Source organism: Otolemur garnettii, unplaced genomic scaffold, assembly GCF_000181295.1.
Source record: "Otolemur garnettii isolate 467f Iridium unplaced genomic scaffold, OtoGar3 scaffold00050, whole genome shotgun sequence".
Lineage (NCBI taxonomy): Eukaryota > Metazoa > Chordata > Mammalia > Primates > Galagidae > Otolemur > Otolemur garnettii.
This window is the reverse complement of record NW_003852445.1, coordinates 9,483,854-9,499,975: the sequence shown is the minus strand read 5'-3', so window position 1 is coordinate 9,499,975 and position 16,122 is coordinate 9,483,854. Positions and strand designations below refer to the sequence as shown.

The 16,122-nt window shown below is 48.1% G+C and overlaps 1 protein-coding gene across 1 annotated transcript in view; it reads right to left on the bottom strand.

Annotated features, from left to right (window-relative positions):
* STARD9 (StAR related lipid transfer domain containing 9) overlaps positions 1-16,122 on the bottom strand; it is a 128,224-nt gene continuing 112,102 nt past the window's right edge. Inside the window, 11 exon segments of the mRNA XM_012806315.2 lie at positions 1-243; positions 727-885; positions 1,110-1,189; positions 1,654-1,856; positions 2,017-2,081; positions 2,291-2,409; positions 2,543-2,678; positions 12,151-12,288; positions 12,701-12,884; positions 13,332-13,529; positions 13,727-16,017. Coding sequence (XP_012661769.1) covers positions 142-243; positions 727-885; positions 1,110-1,189; positions 1,654-1,856; positions 2,017-2,081; positions 2,291-2,409; positions 2,543-2,678; positions 12,151-12,288; positions 12,701-12,884; positions 13,332-13,529; positions 13,727-16,017 — 3,675 coding nt within the window. The 3' untranslated portion in view covers positions 1-141.

The following is a 16,122-nucleotide window of genomic DNA, read 5'->3' as shown; positions in this document are numbered from 1 at the left end:
CCTGGGCCAGTGCTGTCTGCCCAATTGGCCACAGCCTTGGCTGTTCTTGCATCAGGGTACAGAAGGTGACACAGAGCTGCCACAGTGTCTCTGGAGCATCTTGGGCCTGTGTCTCAGTAGCGTCATCTTGACGGTGAGATGCTAACTGCCAAGGAAGGAAGCTAGTCTGGCAATCACCAGTGGCTGCTGTTTGATAAAGGAGCTTAGGAGCTGAGGTGGAAAGCCTGGAGCACCAAGTTCTACCTGAAAGGAGAGAGGGAGGGGTTATAGGTGCAAACAGACCTGAGAGCATGCGCCAGGGCACACTCTACCCCCACATAGCCACCCTCATCTGTGGCGATTGGGGAAGCACCTAAGGCTCTACTGCCCTGGGGTTCACAGGCCCCTGAGCTCCACTGTTCAGATCTAAGCATTGGCTTTCACCTCCCAGTGACGAAGTTCAAGGCAAGGCAGCAGGGATGGGTCATCATTCTGCTCTGCTGAGGCTGCTACTTTAGCCTTGTATCTCCTTAAGACCCTGGAGTCAGCCACAGGATGCAGGTTGCTAGGTCTCTGGCAATAATAGCTTCTGCAAAGTTGACAAGCTCTCATTCTTTCCTCACTGACCCCTTACTGCCAGCCCATGAAGCCCCTGAGTGTCCAGCTTTGACCTGGGCACTGAAGGCTGCTAGTAGCTGGACAGAACAATCCCAGGGGCTGTGGGACCAGCAGCAAGGGGTGTATCACCTGGGCCAAGTAGATGACTCTGGTGCTTTCCTTCCCCTCCATGGTGACAGGCTGCAAGATCCAGGCACTGGGCAGGATCTCTCCTCGGACCACTTTCTGGCTGGGTCTTGGCATGGATGTGTCATACACAGACTGGGCAGCCATAATAGATAAGGGCCCCTGTGGGGGGGAGAGAAACGAGCAGTGTGGGTGGAATAATGGGGGCAGGCTCAGATGTGCACACGCGGCAGAAGGCAGCCTGAGCAGGCCTTCAGCCACCCCTACCCTGGGCCAATCCCAGTTTGCTCTCTGTCCTCCAGAGGACCTGACAGCCACAGAGACTGTTTCTCACAACACTGCAGCCCAGGTTTCCCCACGACATCTTTACCACCCTAGGCAGGTACCTCTTTGGCTTCCACACAGACACAGCAGAAGTCCCGGGGCTGCTTCAGCGCACAGAGAGTGGTATTGCACAGCAGGTACACTGGGGGCACAGGGACGAGGGGAAGTCAGGAGGCCATGGACAGACCTGGTCCTTCAGGAGTGTCCAACCTGTGCCCTGAAGGTCATATATGGACTATTCGAGGCCTGTTTTGCTTATCTGTGGTGTTAGAAATTGTGAAAATTATGCATGGACACATTTTTTTGCCAATCAGCTTTCATTAGTGTTTGTGTGTTTAATGTGTGGAAGACAACTCTTCTAATGTGTAGCAGAAAAAAACCAAAAAGGTTGGTCACCCCTGTACCCTTCCTGGCCTGGGAGCCCCCTATCTCCCCAGCATCCACTGCCTGATCCCGAGGTAGGCCTAGGCTGAGCAATCTGGAGGGGGCCTGGGTACCCATCCTCCCAAGAGGGCAGCTTCCAACCCTCTCCTCTGTCCCCTGACAGAGCCTATTGGGACACAGAGGAAATCAGGCCCCACAGAAGCTTTCCATCTCTGGGCTCACCCAGGTTGATGTTGTTGGTCACTCGCTGATATAGCCGTACTGTCTGGATGGGCTTGTGATACAAGGGCCACAGCGTAGGGTCACTCACAGCTGCCCACACATGAGACAGTGGTTGGGACACCACGCCTGCCCCCAGGAAACCATGCCGAGTAGAAGAAAACACTTTGAAGTAAAGTTGTACCGCCTGCTCCTCGCCCTGATGGCTGGGGGGAAACACCAAGGGTAGGAAAGAAGAGGAGGTAAAAAGTGGGTTCACAAAGGGAGAGCTTGGGGTTAGGCTCGAGGAACGCAGGGCAGAGAGGGAAAGGAGAAGCCGTGAAGGACGACAGAGTCAGGACTGAGACATGGTACAAAGGGACTTACTTCCAGCCAGCAGCTGCCTGGCCGCTGAAGAGGTTGTGCAGATTATCTGAACAAGCAGCCATTACCTGGGGACACAGTAGCCACACCCAAATCAGTGGGCACAGCACATACTAGGCCCTCAGATAGGCAGTGTGGCCCAAATTTATTGGTCTCTCCTCCAGGCAGAGAGCTGCTGCAGGCCCGGCCTGCCTGGTCCCTTCCCTCCTTGCTGTCCCTCCCTACCAGCAGAGCTCTGGGGAAAGTAAGGCAGGGAGGGGTAGGAGCAGCCACTCACATCAGCCATAGACGTGTCCACGATGTGCTTGGCCAGATCCTGATAGGAGGTATAGGAGGTCCCCAAGCTGGACTGGCTGATTGGAGAGCAGCAGCAGCTCCCCAGGGAGACCCTGCGGCCTATGATAAGCAGGCAGGGCTCAGCACAGCAACAGCTCCCCAACAGGGATGGCCAGTACCCTAAGATCTAGCAAGCAACAGCCTCAAGTCCCCAAACCACAGGTGGCTATGCCCGGCCCTCCCCGCCACTCACTGTAGGCTGAGCTCTTCTGGGCTGACCAGGCCAGGTTCAGGTGACTGTTGCTCACTGTAGAGAGCCCCTGCCCATCCTCTATCCAGGTGTCCTTGGAATCAACCAAGCTCAGGTACTCCTGCAGAACAAAGGACACCTGGAACAGAGAGCCAGAAAGCAAGCACAGAAGTATCCCCTGCACCTCTGAAGGGCACCCGCACAGCTTCTGGTGTGATGGGTCAGTTGCGTAGATCTTCCCTACTGGGACTGCAGGAGGCTCATGTCCCTTCTACCCTCAAGCAGACAATAGCAATAGAAAACAACCTGGACACGTGCCTGTACTCCCAGGTGCTTAGGACACTAAGGGAGGGAGATTGCTTGAACCCAGGAGTTCAAGCCCAGCTTAGTGACAATAGTAACACTAAATATTTTTAAAAGTAATAAAAACAAACAACATAAAATTTATTTATTTATTTATTTATTTTATTTTAATTTTTTTTTTTTTTTTTTTGAGACAGAGCCTCAAGCTGTCCCCCTGGGCAGAGTGCCGTGGCATTACAGCTCACAGCAACCTCCAACTCCTGGGCTCAAGCGAGTCTCCTGCCTCCGCCTCCCAAGTAGCTGGGACCACAGGCGCCTGGCTGTTTTTTGGTTGCAGCCGTCATTGTTGTTTGGCGGGTCTGGGCTGAGGATTCGAACCCGCCACCTTAGGTGTACGTGGCTGGCGCCTTAGCCGGTTGAGCTATAGGCGCCGAGCCAAATTTATTTATTTTTGAGACAGAGCCTCAAGCTGTTGCCCTGGGTAGAGTGCTGTGGCATCACAGCTCATTGCAACCTCCAACTCCTGGGCTCAAGCGATTCTCTTGCCTCCGCCTCCCAAGTAGCTGGGACTACAGGAGCCTGCTACAATGCCTGGCTATTTTTTGGTTGTAGCCGTCATTGTTGTTTGGCGGGCCTGGGCTGGATTTGAACCCACCAAGCTCAGGTGTATGTGGTTGGCACCTTAGCTGCTTGAGCCACAGGAGCTGAGCCAGACAACATAAAATTTAAATTTTCTACTCAGTAATAAGTATCATAAACACACAACCAGGGAAAAACATTGTTATCTTAAATGAAAACAAGGATAATTTTCTTAATGTAAAGAAGGGCCAACAACCCAAAAGAGAAATGGGTGTAGTTAGTATACTGACAGCCACAGTGGACAGGCCAAAGGGCTCTTCAATATCCAAAAAGATAGCTCAATCTCAGATATGAGAGCTGCAAATTAAAACTAAAATTAAATACTGTTTTACACCTGTCAGACTGACAGAGAGTGAAGGAAAAAATTGTGGTAACACTTTATTAAGTAGAGTGTATATAAGTAGGCAGTGTTAGATATTGTTATCAGTTAGTACTAATTGGTATACTTCAGAAATATTTATCAAAATTAAAAATGCATATATCTTTTGACCTAGGATTCCCATGTATAGAAATTTAACATACAGATATTCTCACAAATAGGCAAATATTTATGCATAAGGATATTAAGAAATTCATACCCAGACAAACTTTCATTTAAGTATAAAGGTGGCTGGGCATGGTGGCTCACTCTGGGAGGCTGAGGTGGGAGGATCACTTGAGCTCAGGACTTCAAGAACAGCCTGAGCGAGAGCAAGACCCCATCTCTATTAAAAACAAGTACCTGTAGTCCCAGCTACTTGGCAGTCTGAGGCAGGAGGATCACTTAAACCCAGGAGTTTGAGGTTACTGTGAGCTAGGATGCCACAGTACTCTAGCCTGGGCAACAGAACTGTCATTCATATATATATATATATATATATATATAAAGGTAATAAATAACAATTTCCAAACATGAACGCTGAGAATATAGAGTCTATGGTTTCCTTGAATCCTAAAGATATTACTAGAGGAAGAATTACTGGAGTAGAAAAAAAAATTAATGCTGTGTGAAGACAGAGGCAGAGATTGAAGTGAATGCCAAGGATTACCGGCCACTACCAAGAGCTTGGAAAGAGGCATTTAATTGGTTATTTTCCCAGGAGCTTTCTGAGGGAAGATGGCACTCCTGACAGTAATATTTTGGTCTTGTCGCCTCAGGAACTACAAGATAATAAATTTCTGTTGTTTTAAGCCACCTGTGTGTGGTCATCTGTTACAGCAATCCCAGGAAACTAGCCCCTAGAAAGCACATTCAGAGGACGAAGCTAGTCAAAAGGGCTCATGTGACATGACTCCTTTTTTCTTTTGAGACAGGGTCTCACTTTGTCGCCCTTGGTAGAGTGCTATGGAGTCACAGCTCACAGCAATCTCAAATTCTTAGGCTCAAGTGATTCTTTTGCCTCAGCCTCCCAAGTAGCTGGGACTACAGGCGCCTGCCACAACGCCCGGCTATTTTTTTTGAGATAAGGTCTCACTCTGGCTCAGGTTGGTCTCAAACTTGTGAGCTCAAGCAATCCACCTGCTTCAGCCTCCCAAGTGCTAGAATTACAGGCATAAGCCACTGTGCCCGGCACATAACTCCTTTTATATGAAATGTCCAAAATAGGTGAAGCCACAGAGACAAAAAGTAGTGACTGCCTAGGGTGAGGGGACAGTGGGTTTAGGGAGTGAAAACCTATAGCATGAGCATGAGGCTTCTTTTGGGGGTGATGAAAATGTTCTATAACTGACTTGTGATAGATGCCAAACTCTGTGAATATCCTAAAAGCCAATGATTTATAACAAAAACAGAAAATAAATGAATTAAATAAAAGTAAGTACAGGCAGTCCTGAGAAAGTCTTTAGGTCATATTTGTAAGTAACTCAGATCCCTGATGACCAGCACATATATGATAATAATAATACTATAATGGCTTGTATGTGGTACTAATACAGCATAATAATAATACCCCTGTACTGTAATAAGTTATAGAAACTATTGTGTTCTCTCTCTTTTTTTTTTTTTTGCTTGTACAAAGGTCTTCATTGGTGGGGGAGGGAGGCTGCAGAGTAGCACCAAGGAGGAGAGATAAGAGAAAAGAGGAGAGAAAAGAGGGGAGAGAGATAAGGAGAGAGTGGGGAAGAGAAAAGAGAGAGAGAGGGCAGAGGAGAAAGGCAGGGAGAGGGGGAGAGAGAGTGTGTTTTAATTCAAACAAACAGAACATAAAAACAAACTCATACAATAAGTTTAGATAGGAGAAATTTCAAAAAAGAATATTAAATGTTAACACCTAATGTAGCATCAACTCTAGGCTAATAAGAACATTACACTTGAAGAAATTGGCCTGGGAGAGTACTTTATGAGGAGGACACCCCGGGCAATTAAAGCAACACCAAAAATACATTACTGGGATCTGCTCAAACTAAAAACTTCTGCACAGCCAAGAACAAAGTAAAGCAAGGAGACAGCCCTCAGAATGGGAGAGGATTTTTGTAGGTTATGCTTCTGACAAAGGTTTGATAACCAGAATCTACAGAGAACTCAAACTTATTAATAAGAAAAGAACAAGTAATCCCATTTCATTGTGGGCATGGGACTTGAACAGAAGCTTCTCTGAAGAAGATAGGTGCATGGCCTACAGACACATGAAAAAATGCTCATCATCTTTAATCATCAGAGAAATGCAAATCAAAACCACTTTGAGATATCATCTAACTCCTGTAAGAGTGGCTCTCATAACAAAATCCCACAACTACAGATGTTGGTGTGGATGTGGAGAAAAGGGAACACTTCTGCACTGCTGGTGGGAATGCAAGCTAATACATCCCTTTGGAAAAGAAGTATGGAGAACACTCAGGGATCTAAAAGTAGACCTGCCATTTGATCTTGCAATTCCTCTACTAGGTGTATATCCAAAAGACCAAAAATCACTTTATAACAAACATATTTGCACCAGATTGTTCATTGCAGCTCAATTCATAATAGCCAAGTCATGGAAGAAGCCCAAGTACCCATCGACCCATGAATGGATTAATAAATTGTGGTATAGGTATACCGCGGAATATTATGCAGCCTTTAAAAAGTCTTTTACGTTTACATCAGTGGAGCTGGAATATCCTACTCAAGTATCTCAAGAATGGAAGAAAAATATCCAATGTACTCAGTACTATTATGAAACCAATTTACAATCACTCACACTTTCATACGAAGAACAGATCACAACTATGGCCCAAGATGAAAGAGGGAGGAGGGAAGGCTGAGAGGGGAGGGGGAAGTCAGATTGAGGGAGGGTGAATGGTTGGATTGCACCTATGGTGCATAGTGCAAGGGTACATGTCAGATCTATTAGGATAGAGTATAAATGTCTTAACACAATAATTAAGTAAATGAGATGAGGTATATATTAACCAGTGTGACGTAAGAGTTCCTAATTCTATATGAAATCAGCACATTGTACCCCATAGATGCATTACTGTATACATGATCTATGTGTTTATGATTTAATTAAAAAAAAAAAAAGAAAGAAAGAAACCAGTACAAGATTTATCACATTTCCCTCCTCTCCCCAACACAGGGTGGGCAAACTACAGCCCCTGCAGGCCCCCAGTTGGTTTTTATAAAGTTTTATTGGAACAAGAAAAAAAAAGTGCATTACACTTTGCTTTTCTAACAAAATCAATAGTAACCTTTCTACTCTAATAATCAATCCACTATGCTTAGTAATTACTGATGCTTTCACTGGAGCTCTGCTTTTCACATGTTCCATTATTCTGACAGCTGAGGGACATTTTCGTTTTCATCACCTTTCTCTTCACTGCAGGCCCACCTGGACTTGCAGTGGACTTCCACTTTAGAAGAGTAGCCATAAGGGTAAACACAGACTCACAAAATCAAATTAAAGAGTTGAGACAAAAGTGATGCTGTGCGTAAGCCACTGTGCAGACAATGAGACTAGCCTCTCTGTAAAGACACTGCGCCAGCTGGCTCGGCGCCTATAGCTCAACCGGCTAAGGCGCCAGCCACGTACACCTAAGGTGGTGGGTTCGAATCCCCAGCCCAGACCCACCAAAACAACAATGACGGCTGCAACCAAAAAATAGCCGGGCGTTGTGGCAGGCACCTGTGGTCCCAGCTACTTGGGAGGCGGAGGCAGGAGACTCGCTTGAGCCCAGGAGTTGGAGGTTGCTGTGAGCTGTAATGCCACGGCACTCTATCCAGGGGGACAGCTTGAGGCCCTGTCTCAAAAAAAAAAAAGACACCGTGCCAGCAAACCACATATGCCACGTGGGTTTGTTTACATGTGCAGAAGGAACCAGTTCCTGAATTATCAATTGAATTATTTAATTATAAATTATCCTCATGAGGAGCCTTGGGAGCCCGTTTGTAAGCACGGAATGCCCGTAAGTCATGTTGTCCATAACCCAGGGACTGCCTGTACTGACAACAGGGCAGGGCACATCAGAAGGATGCAGGACCCAAGCTGGAAAAGCATCCAGTAAAATTCAGTACCCTTTTATGATTAAAAGCTCTCAGTAAACTTGGTAGAAAAGTAATATACCTCAAAACAATAAAGGCCATATATAAGCAACTCACAGCTAGCCTCATACTGAATGAGAAAAAGGTAAAAGCTTTTACTCTAAGATCTGGAACAAAACAAGGATGTTCACTCTTGTGACTTTTTCAACATACTACTGCATGTTCCAGCCAGAGCAGCTAGGCAAAAGAAAGAAATAAGAAGCACTGACATTGAAAAGGACGAGGTCCAACTGTCCCCGATGACAGATGACATGATCTCACATATAGAAAATCCTAAAGACTCCACTAAAAAAATGTTAGAAAAAAATGAATTTAGTAAGTTGCAGGATACAAAATCAGTGCACACAAATCAGTAGCTTTTCTATATACCAATAGCAAACTATTAGAAATCAAGAAAGCAATCCCATTTATAAATAAATAAATGACCTAAGAATAAATTTAACCAAGGAGATAAAAGATCTTTACAGTGAAAACCATAAAACATTTATGAAAAATTTAAAGAAGGTAGAAATAAATAGAAAGATATCCCATGTTCATAGAGAAGAAACAGAAAAAAGAAGAGAAAAAGCTACAAAAAATAGACTGAGCAAAAAAATACATAAAGTATAAATCAGCAGCATAATGTACATTATTATATGCATAAAGACCCTAGGAGGATTCTCCTTCTCTCAAAAAGAAAAAAAAAAAAAAGACACCATTTTCCTTGAGTGGGATGAAAGAGAAAGACAAGGTAGATTGTGGGCAGCAAATGGGTATTTTCCTATATACCTTTTTAGAGGCCAAGGATCTCTTATCCAAAATGCTGAGACCAGGCCAGGCACAGGGGCTCACACCGGCAATCCTAGCACTCTGGGAGGCCGAGGTGGGTGGGTTGCCTGAGCTCATGGAGTTCGAGACCAGAACAAGAGCCAGCGTGAGACCCCATCTCTACCAAAAATAGGAAAACTAGCTGAGGACTGTGGCAGGCACCTGTAATCCCAGCTACTTGGAAGGCTGAGGCAAGAGGATCTCTTAAGCCCAAGAGTTGAGGTTGCTGTGAGTTATGATGACATCACTGCATTCTAGCCAGGGTGACAGAGTGAGATCCTGTCTCAAAAAAAAAAAAAAGATGCTGAGGCCAGAAATGTTTTGGATTTTGAAATCTTTTGGATTTGGGAATATTTGCATGTATAAAATGAGATATCTAGGGATGAGACTCAAGACTAAAAACAACATTCATTTCCATTTCATACACATTCTACACATAGCCTGAAGCCAAAACTATGCAATATTTTCAATAATTTTGCAAACAAAACAAACTTTTGACTGTGTTTTGTCATATGAGGTCAAGTGTGAAATTTTCTACTTGTGGTATCACATTGGTGTTCAAAAGTTTCAGAGTTTGGAGCACTTTTGATTTCAAATTTCAGACTGGGGGATACTTGACCTGTATGTATGTGTGTTTGTGTGTGTGTGTACTGTTTGTTTGTTTGCCTTGTCTACTACACAAATGTTATCTGTATAAAACACTACACTTAAAGACATGCAATAAGTGAAAAAAGAAACTCAATTCAGTTATTTAAAAGAATAAGTGAGTACTAGATTTACTGATATGCGATGATATCCAGAAGAATTTTTTAAGGGAACAAAGCAAAGAGACAAAGTGAGTACCGTAAACTTCTATCCATGTTCTTTACAAAAACTACATTCTCACAGATGCACCAAACGGGGACAGATGCTTCTGGGGAAGGCAAACAAGACTCAAAGATGCACCCTGGTATTGTATGTCCTTTGCTACTGATTGAATATCTTTTTATTTACTATGTGAGCTCCAGATCTGTATTTTTAACTGCCTACCTGATTCCAGTCATTCCTTCGGGATTTCTCAAGGCACCTTCAATCCAGTAAATACAAATCTTAAACTTTTTTTTTTTTTTGAGACAGTCTCACTCTGTACCCCTGCGTAGAGTGCTATGATATCATAGCTCATAGTAATCTCAAACTCTTGGGTTCAAGCGATGCTCCTCCCTCAGCCTCCCAGTAGCTAGAACTACAGGAGCCCACCCTGTTGCCTGACTAATTTTTGTATTCTTAGAAGAGACGGGGGCTGTTGCTAAGGTTGGTCTTGAATGCCTGAGCTTAGGCAATCCACCTGCCTCATCCTCCCAGAGTGCTAGGATTATAGGTATGAGCCACTGCATCCAGCTCAAATCTAAACTATTTATTTATTTATTTATTTTGCAGTTTTTGGCCAGTTCTGGATTTGAACCCACCACCTCTGGTATATGGGGCCGGCGCCCTACTTACTGAGCCACAGGCGCCACCCCTCAAATCTAAACTCTTGATTGTTTTGGCCGAGCACCGTGGCTCATGCCTGTAATCCCAGCACTTGGGAGGCTGAGGTGGGTGGATTGCTTGAGCTCAGGAGTTCAAGACCAGCCTGAGCAAGATCAAGACCTTGTCTCTAAAAAAACAGCTGGGCGTTGGGGCGGCGCCTGTGGCTCATGGAGTAGGGTGCTGGCCCCATATGCCGGAGGTGGCAGGTTCAAACCCAGCCCCGGCCAAAAAAAAAAAAATAGCGTTGTCACAGGCGCCTGTAGTCCCTGCTACTTGGGGAATTTCAGGTTGCTGTGAACTGTGACGCCACAGCTCTCTATGGATGGCAATAAAGTAAGACTCTGTCTCAAACCCCCCCCCCAAAACTCTTGATCTTTCCCCACAAAATCTGGTCTTCCCTCTGAGGTTTCTTATTATTGTTAACATCACTACCCCTTCCATGTTCAAATTTAAAGGGTGTGCTGTTCTAGACTCCTCTCTCTCCCTTCCTTTAACATCTAGCCAGTCACTGAGTCCTGTGGATGCCATCCCTTTACAACTTCCGTGCATATTCATGCCCTGTTGCTCAGCTTTGTCATGGTCATCTAACAAGTCTCCTCACAGCCACTTCTGCCTCCTGTCACAATCCCATTGGTCTACTCTGCTACCTAAGACCTTTCTATTACTGTCATGAGCTTCCTCACTTGTGGGAAGTAACACAATAGAAGAGATGAGAAAGGGGCCAGGAGGCAGTGCCTGTAGCGCCATTCATGGGGCGCTGGCCACACACACTGAGGCTGGTGGGTTCAAACCCAGCTGGGGCCAGCTAACAACAATGACAACTACAACAACTACCAAAAAAGCTGGGCGTGGCTCAGTACCTGTGGCTCAAGCGACTAAGGTGCCAGCCACATACACCTCAGCTGGCGGGTTCGAATCCCACCAGCTTGGGCCCACCAAACAACAATGATAGTTGCAACCAAAAAATAGCCAGGCATTGTGGCCTGTAGTCCCAGCTATTTGGGAGGTGGGAGGCAGGAGGCAGGAGAATTGCTTGAGCCCAGGAGTTGGAGGTTGCTATGAGCTATGAGGCCATGGCACTCTACCCAGGGTGATAGCTTGAGGCTCTGTCTCAAAAAAAAAAAAAAAAAGCTGGGCGCTTTGTCCGGCGCCTGTAATCCCAGCTACTTGAGAGGCTGAGGCAAGAGAATCTCTTAAGCCGAAGAGTTAGAGGTTGCTGTGAGCTGTGATGCCACAGCACTCTACCCAGGGCGATAGCTTGAGACTCTGTCTCAAAAAAGGGGGGGGGCGGCAGAAATCTCCCTAGCGTCTACATGATTGGGCCTTTTCTAATCCTCTTCCATGTCATTCTCCCATGGCCCTACACTAGCTCTCATTTAGTACCTCAGACTCTCCTCAAGGCCCATCTTGCTGGGCCCACATCTCTTACACCAGTGTCACTAAACTTTCACTGTACTATTAAGCACCTCTCGCCTTTCTGGGCTCAGTTTAAATGCTCTCTTCAGAGTATCTCTATTAACCCTCCAGACCAGGTCAGATCCCCTGTTTTATGCTGGGCTACCACCCCTGCTTCAAATAACTATGGCAATAATAATTACACAATCAGAAAATAATTTGTTTAACATTTGCCCCTCTAACAGTCTGTTTTAAGGTCAAGAACAGTTTTGCTTACGGCAGTATCCTAAAATAACGCCTATATAACAAATGCTCGCTGAATGAATGGATAAACAGAGAGAGGGGGAGCAGGACTATAGGGACCGGCAAAGGCCTGCACATGAGAGGGCCCATATCAGCAGTGTGCCCCAGAAGGCACAGTGTCCTGCCCAGTCCAACTTGCTCCCAACATTTGCCTACTTACCACGTTTTCTGGGGACTGGAGCTGGCCTGACAAGGCTGGGCTACTGTTGTAGCCAGAGGTCACACCAGACGAGAGGCTTCCATTGGAGCTGGTGCACAGGGAGCTGGAGTTAGCCAGGCTGTGGAGTTTTTCTTCCTCCTGGGAAGGCCAAACCATCACCAAGCAGCTTGGGATATACCCTCATCACCTACACCCAGGTCCAACCCCCAAACACCCTTTCTCACCTCTATAGCCCCTATCACCCACCTGCCTTTGTCTCCCAACTCAGCCTCACACCCCACAGTTTCCTAAAGCCATCGCTCCTCACACTTCCCCCGACTCCCTACCATATGCCAAAGCCTCTTCCTCCCAGACTGTGGCCTGGGGATAGGAGCTGGTCTACTGAGGATGTAAAGGAGTTCAGCTTTGAGTTGATACCAGGGCTCCCACTCTCTCCTCCAAATGTTATATCCCAAGACTAAGAGGCAGCCATGGCAAAGGCTAATCCAGTCTGGGGTCTGCCCCGGGCTCCAAGTCCATCCCAAAAAGAGAGGCCTGCCCCACTCCCCACCCTCAACAGCTGGGAAGTGATCTGCTGGCGGATCCTCAGCTTCTCTTGTTCTACCCGCTCCCGCAGTTGGTCCCGGGCCCGGGCAATCTCTGCCTTGGCCTCCTCACGCGCCCGCTGGTAGTCTTGCAGCATCAGCTCTATGTCCAAGGGTGAGTGCACAGGTCGGGACACTGACTCTGGGCTCCTAGGGGAGATTACAGGACGGAAAGACACCTTCTCACACGATGCCGGTGATAGCACTAGCTGAATACCACCTCCTAGAAGGCTTCATCCTCCCTTTACCCACAGGATCTTAAAGTTTGATTTTATATCCTCAGAAGATGTTGCTGGACAGAGAAGAACAAGCCACTTTGAGGTCCAGGCCTGCAGACTTGCACAGCATGTCAGGTCTTCCCCACCCCCCTCTATCCTTCCCCAGAACTCTTCTCTGCCCACCCCTTCCTCACCCTACTGTCCCCTGCATCCTTTCTCCATTTGCCCCAGTCTCCCATACCCACCTCCACAAAGCGTGGGCATGGCCCACAATATGGAGAACCCCAGGGTGCTAAAACTCCAGCCCCTGTTCCCCAGGAGCGTGCCCCCCCCCCCACTACAAAGCCTGCTCCTTGTAGGGTTCTGAGTCTGCCTTCACCTGGTGGTCTCCACGACATCTTTCCTCAGTTGCTGCAGGTATTCTCGGCGCCTGCTGGGAAAGTCAAGGTCCTGGATGGGGAAATCCCTATTGGGCAGGAGGGTCAGTTGTTTCTGGGGGCTTAAGCTCCGTGTCCGATGGAAGTTCTGGAGTCGCTCAGCCCTCTCTCTCCTGAGGTTCTCAATGGTGGTTTTTTGCCTGAGACAAAATGTGATTGACTCACCGAAGCTGGCACCAAATGCCCTTTCACCTCAAGTCATATCTCTGACCCTGGGAGACCCCAGAGACAAACACCAGCCAAGGGAACAGTAAACTATCGTTTTGCTCAGTTCTTCCCTCTCAACCCCCAAACCCCTACTCCACCCCACCCTGCCCAACAGCAGACTGGGCCTTACCGGGCATGGAGCTCCTCCCAGGTGGACAGCGCAGGTTTGTCGGGAGCAAGTGCCTCCCCGGCCCCACTCTGTAGTACCTGCAGCAGGGCGTCTGACTCCCCAAAGCCACGGTGCAGTTTGGCTTCTGTGAGTTCCATGCTGAGTGAGAGATTCTGTGTCCCAACTTGCAGGGGAATCTGCTCCCTTTGGGACCACTCAGGACCCTGGCTCTGGCCTTCAAGAGGATGTGGGGTACTCTGTCCCTGCTCTCCCTCGCTGAGATCACAGCTGGCCCCCAGCTCTTCAGTCACACCCAGGCTCCCAGAAGAGCCATCCTGAACCCCATGCCAGTTCCTAAATTTATTATGCACTGGGAGGTCCCTCAGATTGTGATGCTGTGGGTCAGGGGTCATGCACATCTGGGAACTGGGGCACAGCAGCCCCTCAGGTTGGCAGGCCTGAGGGAGGCTCAAGGCAGGACCCTGGAGCCTTGTATTATCAGTCAGCTCAGAGACAGGGCAGGGGCTGAAGTGTTGGAGGCCTCTCCATGAAGAGAAAAGGTCCAGAGAAGGCTGAGGCTCCCCTGGAGAGACTGAGCTCTCACCTGCATTTTCTGATTTGCTTTGCCATCGACTTGGCCCCTTACTGCTCAGTGGGCCAACCTCTGGGGAAACCTCCTCTTCAGGCACCAGGCCGTCAGCCAGCCTCTGGCTCCTCTGTGGCCACGGTAGAGGTAGCAGTCTGCTTCGGACCTCAGTAGTGGTGCTGAGCTCACGCTGCTGAGAGGGCTGCTCTATGAAATTAACTTGGAGATCTGGGCTCTGCTGTGGGCTGTGTGTGGAGCGTAACTCAAGAAAGGACCTCACAACACTCCTCTCTAAGGGACTTCTACCCTCTCCACCCAGCTTCTCGGCTGTCTGGGAACCATCTGACTCAATGGTTTGGGAATAATTATCCATTAGAGGCTCCAAGGTACCAAGAGGAGGATCAGGGCAGGAATCAAGCTTCTGGTGACCTTCAAGAGGGGGAGCTGAGGGAGTCAAAGAGCCTGGGGGCAGACCTGACTCTTGGGTGCTTGGACAAAGAGCAAGGATGGGGGAGGAGGCCCTGTCCACCAACAAGGCATTTGTGGAGTCCAGCTCCTTCTGTTCCCTGGGCTCCCCGAGGGCCTGTGAAGTATTGAGGAAGAGCCCTGGGCAGTGAGAGGTGCTGAGGCTAGAGTTGCTGGCAACCACGGAACAGGATTCTTCTGGCTGGGAGATGGGAAGCAGAAAAGCATCAGAAACTGCTGGGCTTGCAGAAGGAAGACTCTGCCCAATAGGGTCTTTTTGAAACTGTAGCAGGGCTGAGAGTATTGGAGGGCTCTGGGATCTGCAGTGAGTGCTTTCCTCCTGGAGATCTGGGGGCTGTGCCATTTTCCATGCTGTTTCCTCTGCCTCTTCTTTCTTCTGAGCAACATCTCCCTTTTCTTGAGACATGGTTGAGGTATCTGAGCTCGGCACCTTAAGGATCCTATCAGTTTCCTGAGGTTTGGCCTCTGAGGCCTGGTAGCATAGAGGTAAGATCAGGTCAGTCTGGCTGCCCTCATCCACTGTGGTCTGAGTAAAGCTGTCCATCATCAGAAGGGTCTGTGGGGCCTCATTGGGGGTATTTCTTTTGGTGTTCTGCTCCTTTCTGTCCACACTGGGCTTGGAGAGACTCCCAAGCAACTCAGAGGTACTGTGCAGGAGCTGGGAGAGGTGGAGGGACAGGTTCTGCATGCTGGCACACGAGGCCAGCTCAGGGGTGGACATTACACTGGCTTCAGACGGGGCAGAGATGTCGGTGCAGCTCCAGCGGAGACTACAACCGAGGGTCTGTGTGCCCTTCTCAAATGTGCTCATTCTGACCTGTCCCTTGGGGCAGCCTGTTTCTGACAGGCACAGTGGCACAATCTCCTTCACCAGACTTGTAGCACTTCCCTCAACCAAGGGAGACTTACTCCTCAGACAGCCTGTCTCAACAGTGGGGCCCTTGAACTGGGGCCTATCAGGACCTGAAGTGGGGGCTGCTCCTTCAGGCCTGGTCAGGACAGGGGGAAGCCCTATGACAAAGGAGGGCCTCCATATTTCCTGGGCTTCATTTGAAGCTTGGCTATTCTCAATGCTGCTGTAGGTGCTTGCCAAGTCCTGAGAATTGACATGAGTGCTGAGTGGTGAGAGGAATGGTGAGTTCTGGTCTTCTAGACCGTTGTCCATGTTGGAGCACTCGGCCACATTTGATGGTGTCAGGTCGCAGGGTTTCTGGCTACAGGAGACATCGAGGGCACTACTCTGGGCCACATTTGATGGTGTCAGGTCCCAGGGTTTCTGGCTGCAGGAGACATCGAGGGCACTGCCCTGGGCCACGTTTGATGGTGTCAGGTCACAGGGTTTCTG